Raw genomic sequence first — 15,471 nt, 5'->3', positions numbered from 1 at the left:
CAAATCTGTCCCCTTCACCATCCCCACTGCCATCAGCTTAGACAAGCAAAACTCCTCAATAACTGCCCACGACGGCTAGGACTGAACACCCAGTTTGCCGTATCTTCCCCAAACCCTTCTCTCCCTGTGTCCTCAAGACCTGTTGTCACCATAACTGGCTTTCTGTTTCTCTCACAGCCAAGCTTTTATTTTCCCCCCTCTAGGGCCTTTGTACACGTTTTTCCTTCTGCCTGGAATGTTCCATCACTTTCCAGCCCTTCTCTCATACCTTTACCTAGCAAACTCCAATCAAGCATTCAAATGTCATTTTAAATGCCATTTTCCCAGGGGGCCATCTCAGCCTAAAATCCTCACCAATTTCTCTGTTGAAATCCCATCTCCCTGGCCATACCCTCTTGTGCCCAGTGCTCTTCCTAGAACAATAGCCCCCCACCCAACCCAGGTGGGGGCTTCAGCTAGCAACAGAGCTGCCTAGCACATACCAACCACCAATATGCTCTGGCAGAAAGGGCAGGTTGCAACCCAAGCCAAGTAGCCCATCGAAACATCTGCGTGCACATCATAACCAAGAGAATGCCCTCAAAGTAGTTTTGCATTATTAACTATGGGTAGGTCCTCCCCACCCCACCCCAAACTCTTCAGAAACAAAAAGCAAAAGGCTCGCCGTGCCCTCTGAGCTTACTTGCAAAAATGCTCAGTGCAGACGGCAGAGACCCGACCTGTCTGAAGTTCTAACCATCACACGGTATTTCCGAAGAGTCTTCCACTAGCTTTCAGCATTTAAGCAACAACAACAACTCCAACAACAAAGTGCACCACACAGTCTGGAGGGCTGTGCTCCTCGGGATTCAGACGGCTTTCTCATCCCCACACCTCGGTGCTCGTTAGACAACAAAACACACGAGACCAAGAACCACTTAGAAACGTACCCTAAGGTAGAATTCTACATCCACTTCAAAAGGAAACCCCCAAGATAAAATGGTGGGAACTTTTGAAGCCTTTTGCCGTTTTGTAAGATACATACTGTACCAAAATACCACCATTTTTGGTACAGAAGCTTTTTTTGCTGGGTACAAAGGAAATTAAATGAAAGACTTTGTACAGCAGAGACACTGGGGGTGGCGTCCAGAGCAGCCCCGAGCCCCACGGCTTCCTGGACGCGGGAGGCAGTTCAGCCAAGGCTCAGGCATGACGGCTTAGCACAACCAACTGCTTGGCACTCGTTTTCGAGGGGTGGGGGGGGCAAATTTAAAATATAAATTTAAAACCACCACAGGGAAAGAAAAATTGAGCTACTTCTGTGATTTAGAAAATGGGAACGAGGAGGGTTAGGGGTGGGGGGTGGGGAAATGTTGGCCTTGTGGCTAGTGTCTCTGAGACTTTAGGAAGTAGATGAATTTCTTGGCAGGAGGTGGGAGGGGTACAGGGAAAGAGAAAGTGCAGAAGAGAAAGGGAGAGAGAGATTTGTTGTGCAAGTTCCTATTTCTCTGGCCAGCCCTTCCCTTCCCCCCCAAATTAAGATATTATCCTTAAGGAATAAAGTCCTCTTTCTTTAAAACACAGATTAGGAGCTGCTGGTTTATAATAAAACAAGATGCTGTAGCCATTACAGGAACTGAAGTTTGTATGGCTTGCTTCTTAATTTAAATGCCATTTGATCAACTGAACTCCACTTGTTATGAACATTTATTCTACACATCAATTTTTTATAATGTGGTAACCCACATACCACATGAAAAAAAATCCAATCAGATTAAAATATTCAGACAAAATGCTTTTAATTCCCATATGAAAATGCTGCCCCAAATATGAACCAGGAAAAAGTTATTTTCTTAGCAAACTGTGATTGTTATAGTCTCCAATGATTACTAGCAAACACTGAACACTTCTCTGTTTTCAAAAGAAAACATTAGAAATCATTATGAAACAGCTTGGCCCAGAAAATCACAATAAATCCAAATTTCGCAGAAATTAGGAAGCAATCCTTAGACGAGTATTTTGAAACATGTCTGATGAAACACTGTGATGTGACCATGTCTTGTTTTATAAAAGAACGAAGAGTAAAATGAGAGGGAGAGCCCAGTGTCTGCAGAAAAGTTAGCCATTCATCAGGAAATCTGAACGTGAACCAGGTTCTCCTGGCCCGTGTGGAGCCAAATGACACATCAGCCTCAATGCAGAATGCCCCCTTCATAAACACAGGCACACTGTGCCCGCTACGCCAGTGGTGGTCAGGCCATCACTCCACGTCCAATGAAAATGTAATCATAAATGCCGTCCCAAGGTGTATGACTCCTCCATCCCCAAAACCGCATGCGGCCAACAATCTCCCGTCTTTTTCCACCCTCTCCTTTCCTCTCACCCTCTGCTGACACCCTCCACCCCACCCCCCAGCGCCCGACATCCCCTTCCCTGCCCCTTGGCATAAGGTGAAGATTGCAGAAATGCACAATTACAGGGCTGACTCACACAACCAAAGACACCAGTCAGCTGCCACAGCATTGAGTATTTCACAAATCTGGTTTTCTTTTGTCCGAGCTATGACTTTTCTCCTCTCTCCAGCTCCCAGAGCACGCCCCTCCACCACCAACCCATAACCTCTGGCACGGTCCTTCCCCAGGCCCCCAGAACAGAGCAGAAAGCACAACAGATCGGATTACAGTTGCCAGCTGTGGCTCCTCTGGACAAGGGTCTCCATCTCTAAAGGGTGGTGTTCTCCAGAGTGGTTGCTATGGTAAATACGCCTCCGAACACACAGCAGAGGAAAATAAAACCAAAGCACACACACACACACTGCATTCCTCGCCAAAATCCACACTGGCTCTGAAAAACTGTTTTAACAACTGCTCGGATTATTAATTCTACAAATGAAAATAAGGTGCTTAAAGCCTAAGTGGTGGCATCTGTTCTTACGAGATTTGGGGGGTGGGGATTAGAGAGGAGGGTGATCATTTACCTCTCCCCCAACGGACAAATCCCCACTCCTGCGCACAGGTATGGGCCCGTGCACCGCTGTGCCAGACCTATGAGATGCTGTGTCCACTCTGAACCACTTCTAAAAATTGCATCTTCTCTCCACATTCAAAGAGAAAAAAAGCCCTAAGCTTTCCAGATTTTTTAAAACAATATCCTTTTTCTCTGGACATAAAAAAAAGTGGGTGAGTCCTGCCAAGCACTTCCAAAAGCAGAGAAAGAAACCCCACGGCCGAGACCCTTCCTGGGAAATTCAAGAAGGCAGGAAACGTGAGACGGACAGGCTTCCTCGTTTTACCCTCGAGGACTCCGGAACAATCACACTTTTTAAAAATCTTGGGGTATTGTTAAAAATACTGTTTTACAAGGCATTCCCTTTTCTAGGAGACAGCTGCATCGGAACCCTGAGCCAACAATTTCTTTACACTTAGGACACTGTCCCTGACAATGACCCGGTTTATAGTATGCCGAAGAGAACGAGCCACAGAAAGTTCCTTTCTCTCCCTTCGGAGCATCCACAAGGCCCCAGAAAGGGAACCGAGAACAGGGTCCAGTCCTCGCTCTGGCCCCTAACACAGTGTGTGACATTGGGCATCTCTGCGCCTGTCTCCTTCCCTGACAGCCAGTGGGGCCTGACTGGTCTACGGTCACCTCCAGCCCTGAAATCTCAGCATTGTAAGAGCACATAATAATGATGAGCATTCATTTTATTGTGAGGTTAGAGGAAGGAGGAAGTCTCTGGAAAACATCAACCTTCTTTCTATGTGCCTCATTTATAACACACAGATTCGTAAGACATTTCCACCAACAAGGACCCAAGATGTGGCGTTACAGAAATAAATTACTTTGTGATAATATATACACACACATACGCACATGTATTTAATATTCCTAGAACAGAGGCATAATTCATTAAATAATATATACTCCATTATAACAAGCTACAAAATAAGGAGGCAGTGAGTAAGCCTGAATTCTGACACAATGCATCTTGAGGTTCTTCTAGTTAAGAAAATTATTTTGCCATGTTTTAGAAATTACAAGCAAAATACATGTGTCGATTACATTGTGTGATACTTAAATAAAAAATACATGAATTTTTGCATAATTCTGTCACATATTTGTTATAAAAATGTCATCCATTAATGATTTCAAAAGTATAAAGTCCAGCTCATGATACAAATAATATAGAAGAGAATATTCTAATAAGGGTCAGCTATCTTCTCGAGAGGTTGATTTATAAATTTCACTTCCAGAGCCTACAAAATCCTTATAAAGTACATTAAAAATATATGTGGACACACGGTATGTGGTGGCCTCTTAGCACTACAAACAAACAGTTCCTATATTAAAGCCCCACACTTTCAAAACCATAGATGGACAGATTAAATTTAATTTAAGTCTTTCTAAATTCATTTCTTGGAACAATCAATCAGCCCAGAAGAAATTTTTCTGATGTTAATGTACAAGTTCCCTTCCAACAATTAAGATAAATTGGGGGGCCGGAGCTGGAAAGTCTTAAATCCAGGACTTCCTTTCGAGATTTCTAATTCCCTCCTCTGCCACTCACCTTAAATGACTTTTTCAGGAAAGATTTGGGGATACTGTAGCTTTAAAATTGCTTTGATACCATTTCCAGCCTTCCACGCACCATGGTAACTGTGCCTATTAACTGGAGCCCACAAAGCTCGGTTCTAACCCAGTACTGGGAGAAAGGACAGGTGGGAAAATTTCGAGGGCAGTAATAATTGCTAAGGTCCAACAGGAGAAAGCAAGTACCTTCTGGATATAAACTATATCCAAGAATATGCCAAAGAAAATATTTTTTTTAAAAAAAAGAAACACTGATAAACGAGGCCTGTTATCCACCAGAAAGCATTTTCTTCACCTTCTCCCCTCCCCCAAGAAAGGGAGCGACTGCCTTTGTAAGGTCACTCACCACAATGTGTGCGGGTGACGGGGAGCGGGCGTCCTTGAGGGCTTGTCTGCTCTGGAGGGTCCCAGCCTGGACATCGAGCAGCGGCCATTTCATCTGCAGATACTGGAGAGCAAACAAAACAAACACGGAAAATGAATTTAGAAAAGAAACGCAAAACAGCTAATCCAAGAGATAAACTCTTCTCTTGGGGTCCAGGACACGGGGATCAGAAACTGAGACACTTAAAAGCATACAGGCAACACATCAACAACAGAACAACCAAGGCTCTTCCTTAAGAGAGTTCATGTTCAATAGGTGCGTGTATATACAACATCCACATTATTAGCAACTACAGTTTTCTCTTTGCATGCAAACTACAGGTGGCTTCAGATAAAACGACCTCATGAATATACCTCGTTTAGAAAGAGCAGTGGAGAGAGGGGAGACCGAAAAAGGGAAGGAACACAACAAGAGAGGAGTACCAAGCCATTGTCCTAGGAAACCCTCAATTCTGAATCAGCTCTTTCAGGAACCTTATTTCTACCATGCCATCGGCCACACTCTAAAGCAGGGGTCGGGAACCTATGGCTCGCGAGCCAGATGTGGCTCTTTTGATGGCTGCATCTGGCTCGCAGACAAATCTTTAATAAAAAATAATAACGTTAAAAATATAAAACATTCTCATGTATTACAATCCATTCATTTCCTACCGCTCATGTTCATGGTTGCGGGTGGCTGGAGCCAATCACAGCTGTCCTCCGGGACAACACCAAATTTTTATTGGATAATGCATAACGTACACGGGTCATTGTATGGCTCTCGGAGAATTACATTTTAAAATATGTGGCGTTCATGGCTCTCTCAGCCAAAAAGGTCCCCGACCCCTGCTCTAAAGAGAGCTGAATATACAGGGTGCAACTGTCCTCTTCTGGTGGGAGTTACTGAAGTAAGGTAAGGATGAATCCCTCATCCAAGCCAAAAGCTCACAAAACAAAAATATTTCTTGGTAAAAGATGCAAAGACAAGGCACAGTGCAATTTATACCCTCATCTCAAAAGGCTGGAGAAATTCTTATATGTACAGGTTCACCACACAGAGAAAAATAAAGATATAAGCCAATTATGCCCATCTCGGCCCTCCTCTGAGCTAGAAAATGAATGCATAGCGCTAGGGAAGGAAGCTACTTCGGTTCAAAGTGGCACAGTCAGCTTGTGGGGTGACATCAACAATTAACAGGAACAATCCACGGCTCCAACTCTCCATTGTGCAGATAAGGGGAACTGACATAAGGTGGTTCATCTGGTCACGGTGACTTTTAGCACATGTCTAAGAAACTTCCGGGGCTTTGACTTTTGTTGGTGACATTACAGCCCTTTCACACAGGAAAACTTCAGACGACCAAACAAAATTTAGACAATAATAAGATTTTAATAAGGACATCGATACTGGCCTTTGTACCTCTCCAAAAGCCAATCGATTAACGCATGAATGAATGCTTGGAGGATATACATAAGGAGCCATCCGGTTTTCATTGTAATCCTATAGAGAATTTTACTCAGTGAACACTGAATAGAGCTTGCTTTATGCATTATGGAGACACAAAGATGTCTGCCTTCAGGGGGCTTACACTGGCTTGAGGGAGCCAACTCCTACAAAAGTCAAGAAAGAACAGGGCGAAGCCACGGCAGAGATTCAGGGAGTCATGCCCAGGGAGTGCCAAGAAGGTGGCATTTCTGAGAAAGAGACCGGGGGGTGGGGGGTGCACAGTCTTGCTAAGTCAGAAATATTTCAACAGAACGGACAGCAAAGGGCAGTCCAGAAAGAAGGAAGTGTTTGCTCAAATCCCATGTGACAGAGCCACCCACACAGGCTTCTCCATGGGTTCCTCAAAGACACAACCATCTGGTGAATGAAAACCCCACTCAGTTCCACCTCAAGCTGGGGAAACCTAACCCACCAGTAACCTTCCCAGGTCATTTCCCCAACCAGGAGTTACACAATGTTGGAGCGACTTCTCCCAAGTCTTCACCTAGAAGCACCAGCGCTCAGGACACTGGTTGCTGGTGTGTTAACTTGCCACAGGACCTTGCGTCCAATGGCTTTGCTTCTGTGGGCCTCCAGGTTCTCGTCCATACACTGAAGGGCTCACCTAACTGTGGTGGGGCTGGGTGGGTGGCTGTCCCATGCACTGAAAGCCTTCTAGGAGTCTGGGCCTCCACACAGAAAGTACCAGTAGGCAACACCCTACCCCCTACCCCCACCCCCATCACGCTTACCATCAAACCATTTCTAGTCCCTTGTTTGGGATCAGTGTTGAGAACTGCTGAAGTCAACTTTTCCATGGTCTCCCTCAACCCTACAACCCAGGCTAGAGGGCCATGGGAGTCTACTCCTGCCCTGTCTCGTCCTGACTTCTGCCCGTTCTCACTCGCCACAAAAATATACGGGTCCCCTCGGTCAAAACCACTCAACAGAGTCATTTCCTTGAGGCCGACCAAAATGGACACCTGCCAACACTCACCCCTCCAACTCATAAAAACCTGTGAAGAAAACCATCCGGCAGAATCTACCCCACACCTCCGTCACACGCTGCCCTCGGAGGGGAGGGTTAGGTTAATGGACTACTTCTCATCTCTGACCATCTGCAAAACTGATCTGACTGCATCCAAGTACATACCAGCTCCACAGAATTAGGAATTTTAGGTTTTATTTAACATGACAGGCCTGCCCTGAGGACCCCACCCAAGAATTATCATACCCATAATGCAACATTAATGCAGAGACTTATAATTCTTACTTTACATAAAAGCTTCATTGTGTGCCATATCCAATCTCCGCGGGCTACCTGCACCACATATTTTTATGAGCCTACATTTCAGCGCTCCGAGCCTACAATACACATAATTTTCAATTATGTTAGGGCAGCCCAGGATCACTGCCTATATAACATTACTGGTTGGAGGAAATGAGACTCGGCCCCACTGCCCAGAGAGAGCTAACCAAATCCAGATGGCAGAGAAAGTCGGGCCCCAGTCCCAGCCCCAACGACTTGCAGGGACTCCATCAGTGACAGGACAGCCCCAACCTCTCGGTCCCAATGCAACTTGATCCCGCAGAACAGCTGGGTCCCGCAAATCCATGCCCGTCCCGTGGACCTTAACTGGCATTCCGGCTGACAAGGTTCCTTTTGGGGAAGTAAGTATTATGTCAGGATTTCTTAAAGGAAGTTATTAACCTTCCCCAAAAGTGATGGGTTTCCAAGGTCTCTTCATCTTCTACAATTGGTCCTTATTAATAGAGAAAATAAATAAATAAAAGGGAAGAAAGAGGAAATTAGGCACGATTAGAGCCTAGAGGAAAATCTCTTCCTTCCTGGAGACATTAAGCAGCAGGAAATTCTATTTATTCTGCTGGGTCCTAAAAGGAAGACCCGAAGACAGGAGCATCTCGGATTTAAGAACCGGTCAGAAAGCCACGCCACATTTTCCCAATAGTTCCACTTCAGTTTTACATCCTTTTTGGGGAAGAGAGGGGAGGAAAAAAAAAAAAGTTCCCACCGTCCACTACAAAAACAACACTGGGCTCCAGCTCTCTTCCGTTTAGGCTGCTCAACATGGAAATTATGAATTGCCTACAAAAACATTCAACTTTTCAACAAACTGCAATCAAATGGGGCTGTGGGAATTCCTGCATTGAAAACTGTTGAAATGGAGTCTGCTTGGCTTTCATTTTGCCAAAAAAAAAAAAGGCATGGGGAGGGGAGCATCTCAGCTTAAGTGTTTCATCCTTTGTTTAATAATAATGTTCTGCTCATGGCCCATTAGGGTTTTCCCCCAAATTGTATTTTATGATATGTCTCAGGGAGCTTAAGTTAAGCTTTTGGACCTGTGGACAAAGTCTCAACATATATCCGATCCCATTGGTGCGAAAGGAGTCAAGGCTATTCGAAAACCTGCTCCACTGTCGGTAAAGAGATAAAGATACACATCTCAAATTTCTCCTCCTCCAACCCTCCCCAATAAAAAAAGGAATAGGAGGCCCTGGCCAGTTGGCTCAGTGGTAGAGCGTCAGCCTGGCATGCAGAAGTCCCGGGTTCGATTCCCGGCCAGGGCACACAGGAGAGGCGCCCATCAGCCTCTCCACCCCTCCCCCTCTCCTTCCTCTCTGTCTCTCTCTTCCCCTCCCACAGCAAGGCTCCATTGGAGCAAAGATGGCCCCAGCGCTGGGGATGGCTCCTTGGCCTCTGCCCCAGGCGCTAGAGTGGCTCTGGTCACAACAGAGCGACGCCCCGGAGGGGCAGAGCATCGCCCCCTGGTGGGCGTGCCAGGTGGATCCCGGTCGGGCGCATGCGGGAGTCTGTCTGACTGTCTCTCCCCGTTTCCAGGTTCAGAAAAATACAAAAAAAAAAAAAAAAAGGGAATAGGAAAGGCAAATGGGGACAGCTCTCCCAAGTCAGAAAGACTACCCCACCCCACAACCAGGTTCAAGGGAGCCTAACAGAACCCGCCCCCATGAAGACACCCCCCTCCGTGAGAGTCAGAGTGGGTGGCGAGAAGGGCATGATCAGACAACCTGCCACCCAAGGGCTGCTGAGGTCTTGGTCCAAGCTTATTTTCTAAACAAACAGGACAATTCAAAGAACAACGATAATGATGGTGATGATAATGACAAAGACTGCCGGGAAACGCCACATCCTTGATAACACTCCAAAGTGGCTTCCCGGTACTCCCCTTCACGCGCTCCATTCCACAGATGGACGGGTATGTGGAGTCTGCCACTTTTATTTGTCCAGGGCAGGGTTGGCAAACTTTTCCTGTAAAGGGCACACAGTAAAGATCTGAGGCTTTGTGACCCACATGCTCTCTCCTAACTACTCAACCCAGCCACAAGACAATACACGTATGTATACTTATATTATGTCGTGGCTGTGTTCCAATAAAACTTTATTTACAGACAGTGCAATTTGGACGTCACACGATTTTCTGTGTCAGGAGCGATTATTATTCTTCTCTTGATCTTTTCCAACCCTTTCAAAATGATAAAAGTCATCCTTAGCTCCCGGGCCATACGAAACCAGGTGGCCAGCCAGCTCTAGCCTGTGGGCTGTGGTTTGCCATCCTTGGCTTAGGGAATAGGTGTCTAGACCTGAGGGTCGTGTCAGAAAGGATATACACCTTCCTGGAACTTCAATCCACGCAGCCAAACGAAATCACATAGGAAACCATGTTCGGTGGCCCCATGCAACACTCTGGATTGTGTCATCACTGGGCAACTCAAGTTTTGGGGGGAAAAGCATAGAAAAGAATCGGAGCTCTCTGGCATGACTCCCAGTCACCGGACCCAACCACCAGACCACAACCTCACTGAAATAACTATACCCTCTTTCTAAAATGGAAGTTCGAAAACCCCTCAACCACAGTGACTGGAAAAGGTTCATGTGTTTTAAAAGTTCTCACCCGTTGCCTGACCTGTGGTGGCACAGTGGAAAAAGCGTCAACCTGGGAATGCTGAGGTCGCCGGTTCGAAACCCTGGGCTTGCCTGGTCAAGGCACATATGGGAGTTGATGCTTCCAGCTCCTCCCCCCCCCCTTCTTTCTCTCTGTCTCTCCTCTCTCTGTCTCTCCCTCCCCTCTCTAAAATGAATTTAAAAAAATGCACCTCTTACCTAAGAGTGTGCCTCAAAAGTTCTCACCCGCTTCCTAGGAGACGCGGGCAACATGTCACGTGTCATCCAATCACCACAAAAGGGTGCCAGGCAGAAATTCCTCTGGTCGTGGTGATGCGCCCCGTGTGCTTTGGAAGCAACTTTCTAGGTTTAGCAGCTCATCTCTCCAGAGCTTTGCAATGTGTACCACTTTCCACATCACTGAACTGGAATAAAGCCCATACTGCACCAACCCTGTCCACCACCAACGGGTGGCATAGCCACAGGCTCAGGCAGAAGCCATAGTTCAGGGTGGGAAGAGGGACACAGCCTGAACAGACAGTTCCATTGGAGATGAAACCGGTTTCTTCAACCTATCACCCAGAAAAGGGTTGGTTTTATCATTTTTTGACGGCTTTGCCCCCTCCCCAGCCTCATAGATTAGGCATCCTTTACCAAAGTACAAAACCCAAGCTAGTTCGCAATAGGAGTGCTTTCTCGTGGAACAATTCATCTCACAAGGATTTAAATCAATTGGAAACCATCCTCATGATAGGTTTCAAACGCTAAGACTTCCGAACTCACCAGTGCTAGAAAGTTGTACATGTGTTTCTTATAGAATGGAAAGTTACTGCTCTGCCTAAACACCCCAAACTGAGAGCAGTGCCAGCCACAGCCTGTCAGACCCAAAGTCATTAACCCTTCCTGCCCTGCGAGGCGACTCGCTCCCATGCTACCCACGCACCTTCAGCGAGGCCCATGCCAACTCTACCAGAAATGTGCAGCCATGATGATGATGATGATGATGATGTTCGTTCACATTACTGAGTTTCACAGAAGAAAAGGCCACCAGAAGGCACGCACCACAAGTGGAAAATAGAAAGACTTAGGGAGCCAACAGGAGGCACACCCATCAATGCCGAGAGCATGTATACACTTCTTTAGGGGCTCACGTTGTGAGGGGCGTCCACGCACACAGGCCTGTGAAAGAACAGGCTTGGCCGTCGCTCAACCTACTTCATTTCTCAGAAATGGAAAATGGAAAATTCAGCTCATCTTCTATAAATAAGTAAGTTTGCCCTGGGGTGTCAGGGAATACCAATTTCTCCCAATGGTAAAATAGAAGGAAGTTGTGATTAATTTAATACTCTGTCCTACCCTCTGAACCATAGCACATACCAACAGCTTTCCAACAGGTAGCACTGATCGTATATATACCTGACAGTAAAACTGTGTGGACCTGTCTCAGAAGTCAGCAGGATCCTTCAGGAGCCTCAGGGCCACCACTACCAAGCGTGTGACCAATTTTCCAGCAGACGCAGAAGGTATAGGAGATTAGACTGCTTTGTCCTAAGTTAAAACATAGTTCAAGAATTTCTTCTTTTGAAAAAAATCCACCAAGCCTAAGATAGAGGCTCTATTTAAAGAGACGTAACACGCCTATAAAGCATGACTGCGTAGGAGAAGACGACTCGGGAGCGGGTGACTTCTGTTGGTTGGGAGTATTTACCAGTTACCAGGGAAAAGAAAACCAAAGACCTCAGAAGGCTGGGTACACACTGAACTTGAGGAGGAAGAAAGCCACAGGAAAAAAAAAATCACTTAAGATGTTAGGATTGACTTTTTTCTTTCTTCTTTTTTTTTTTAATGAAACCAAACATAGTAGGAACTTGGAAATGTTTCCCTTAAAGTCAGGAACTATCTCATTTTTCAACATAAAAGGAATATGGAGGGTAGGAAGGGCAGGCTATCAAGGGATCTGAGTAAAACAACAATTTTAATAGTTTCATCCTATCCTCACGGGTTGGTCATTATACAATTTTTAAATGAAATCCTTATACTTAACCTTTCTCTTCCTAATCGCAGCAATCTAAAGCACTGGCAGCTCATTCCCCTCCCCCTCCCTCCCCTGAGGGCGCCTACTAGTGACGAGTTCTTACACGCCACTGGAGGAGCCTCACCCACAGGAAGGGTCAGACCAGAGACAACCTACCCTGTGGTCACCACATTTTTTATTACTGCTTGATAAAAAAGAAGGCTAAGTACAGCCCAGTTAATCGGGATGTTTTAGTTACAGCCTGCTTTTCTATTAGCGAGCTGGGGTGGAGGCAGGCGCCTGCAGGCCAGCAAAATTAGCTAGAAGACACAGAACAGCTTGGGGACGAAGGGCGGGCATTCCTGAGAGCTCGGTGAATATGGAGTATACTGTGATAAGAGTGTCCCAAGTCTCGGCTGATGAATGGACAAATACAGTGTGGTATATCCACACAATGGAATATTATGTGGCAATAAAAGCATGGATGACCCTTGAAAACATTATGTTAACTTAAAGAGAAGGCAGACAGAAAAAGGTCACATACTGTATGACTCCTTCTATATAAAATACCTAGAATAGGTAAACCCACAGACAGGGTGAGTCAGTAACTGTCAGGCATGGGGATGTGGAGTGACTGCTAGTGGAAATAGAGTTTCTCTGGGGAGGATGAAATGTTTTGGAAATAGTGATATGTTCTCACAACTTGTGAACTGTACTTATAAATGGGTGAGGGAGAACACAGAGTCACGGACACAGATGCCACCCACAGCACCATGATGCGTAGAGAACAAACTGTAAAACAAGTGAGCCTATTCTTTAAGGGGAGGGGGGCCGAAATCATACCCTCCAAAGCTTCTTGAGAAAGACGCAGTTTCCAAATGTGATTCTTGTTGGCACTGGATTGGGGGTGGGGTTCCAATGGCAGAGGAACGCCCAGACTTCCTGAAAGATGGGAGGAGCACAGGATACCCTGGATGAGATACGGCAGATGGGACAGAAGTGTGTGATAGCTGTGTCAACGCACAAGGCTAAAAGCAAATGGAGTGGAGCTGTGAGCCAACAGAAAGTTGACAGTTCAGAAACCAAATCTCACCATCTGTTCTCCACTTGTCTGTGGCCTCAGGCAGGTATCACGTCTCTGCGTCTCAGTTTCTCTGTCCCAGCAATGAGCATGAAAGGGCATGGAAATGACCCAAGTGTCCCTCAATGAGTGATTAGATAAAGAAGATGCGGTAGCTATATAGACACTGAAATATTACTCAGCCATAAGAAAGGGTGAAATACTGCCCTTTGCAACAACGTGGATTGATCTGGAGACTATCGTGCTAACTGAAATAAGTCAGACGGATAAAGACAAGAGCCACATGGTTCCGTTCTTATGTGAGATATAAAACAGAAAGTAACAAAGAAAAGAAACAAACAAAAACTCAAAGGCAACAGAGAGAGGGTTACCAGAGGGAAAGGCTGGGAGGAGGTTGAAGAGGGCAAAGGGCATCAAATATATGGTGACAGATAAGAGTGGCCACTTTGGGTGGTGATGTAGTATAGAACCGTACACTTGAAACTTACATAACTTTATTACCCAATGTCACCCCATAAATTTAATAACTTTTAAAAAGTATACATTACTCTATTTCTTCAAAATGGCCATGGAATCGCCTATTGCCTAAAGACTCCCAACAGACTTCTCCATTTTTTCAACCTCAAATGATAGACCATGTCATTGAAGTAAGGGAAAAGAGTCCTGTGAGGTCTAAGATGGTTAAAATGTACCATTTCTTCCTCCAACTGCACAGGGAATGTAGAAGCCAGAAGCTGCAGGTCTACGGTGTAAATTATTAGACATGCAGCCATCGGATGACCTCTGAGAGGTACAGAGCCAGGGAGGAGCGGGGTCCTGGTGACCCGGGGTGTTATTTTAAACGTATGAATCATCACATTGCAGCAGATATTAAAATCAAAACCTTTTTTAAAAATTCCTTTCTTTCTTCACAGCCACGAGGCTCTTAAGAATTGCATTTTTCTCGTCAGAGTCTTCTCCCGACGTGGAGTATTCTTCCCCGCGATCCACAACCACAAAGAACAAGGAAGGACTTGGCAAGTCAGCAAGCACCCAGTTAACGTGCGACACAGCCCTGGCCCGTGTCCTCCAACTCCCACCGAAACCATGAACCACTAGATATCTTCCTTCTCTCTCTCGCCTCTGTCACATCTGAAAGGGGTCGGTGACTCCAGCAAGTTCTCCCTGTCCAAATGTTCCCTGTCCGATTCTAGCTGGGACCAGCATGTGGAGATGCATCCGTAACATGACACCCAGGAAGCCAAAAGGTCAGCAGGCACCTCTGGTTAATTTTGCTTGGGGAGGAGCGAACCCCCGAGCCAGGGTGAAGATTTAGTGAGGCTGACCTTCTGGAGGTCCCCGACACACACACACACACCCCACCCCACCCCCGGCACACAAGTCTTGCTGCCTCAGCCAGAAGCGGCCTGTCACTCAAGTATCATCTTGCTGTAACAAATTACTCCTAACCCAGGATTATGGCTCTTTCCAAATCCCTCCTAGAGAGCAAGGAAATAAACATTCTCTCTCAGGACTCTGCTCCAGTTGTTTCGCCCCGTCGGTAATCCTTGTCTGTATTTGCTTCTCCTGCGAGCCTTCGTCTGGGAGGTCCGCTCCACCATTCCGGCCCACTTTGCTTTCAGACATAAGCTGAATGTCTCAATTGTCCATTAGGCACAGTGAAAGATGAAGGCCGGCTTTCTGTCCCGAGGAGCTGCACACAATAGTTCCCTCTGCCCACACACTTCTCGTCTGACTGCAGACTCAACTGGTCTAATCCCAGTCACTCAAGGAAGTCCACACCCCGAATTCCTTTCTGGCGTTCCAGAGGGGACAAGTGAGAACGGGTCACCACAGAGCCACCCTGTTCAAACTCCGCTCGTCACAGGGCTGCCCCCCTAGGAAGAGCACGCCACTTGAGGGCTGATGGAAGGAAGGTGCGGGCAGGTCGTGGGGGAGGGAGTAAGATCCAGAAAGAAGAGGCAAGACAGCAGGCTCCGGGCAGGAGAAACTGCCTCTGACCCCAGCCTGTGGTTTCCTTTAATAAACTACCAGGAGAT

The 15,471-nt window shown here is 46.3% G+C and overlaps 1 protein-coding gene across 35 annotated transcripts in view; it reads right to left on the bottom strand.

Annotated features, from left to right (window-relative positions):
* Positions 1–15,471, bottom strand: part of TCF7L2 (transcription factor 7 like 2) — a 198,232-nt gene that overhangs the window by 113,027 nt on the left and 69,734 nt on the right. For all 35 annotated transcript variants that reach the window (XM_066238245.1, XM_066238233.1, XM_066238231.1 and 32 more), the window contains one exon: positions 4,913–5,014. In XM_066238245.1, the coding sequence (XP_066094342.1) occupies positions 4,913–5,014 (102 nt within the window). The remainder of the gene's footprint in view (positions 1–4,912; positions 5,015–15,471) is intronic.

The sequence above is a fragment of the Saccopteryx bilineata genome, chromosome 7 (assembly GCF_036850765.1).
Source record: "Saccopteryx bilineata isolate mSacBil1 chromosome 7, mSacBil1_pri_phased_curated, whole genome shotgun sequence".
In the NCBI taxonomy this organism is placed as follows: Eukaryota; Metazoa; Chordata; class Mammalia; order Chiroptera; family Emballonuridae; genus Saccopteryx; species Saccopteryx bilineata.
This window is presented reverse-complemented; position numbering and strand designations above follow the sequence as displayed.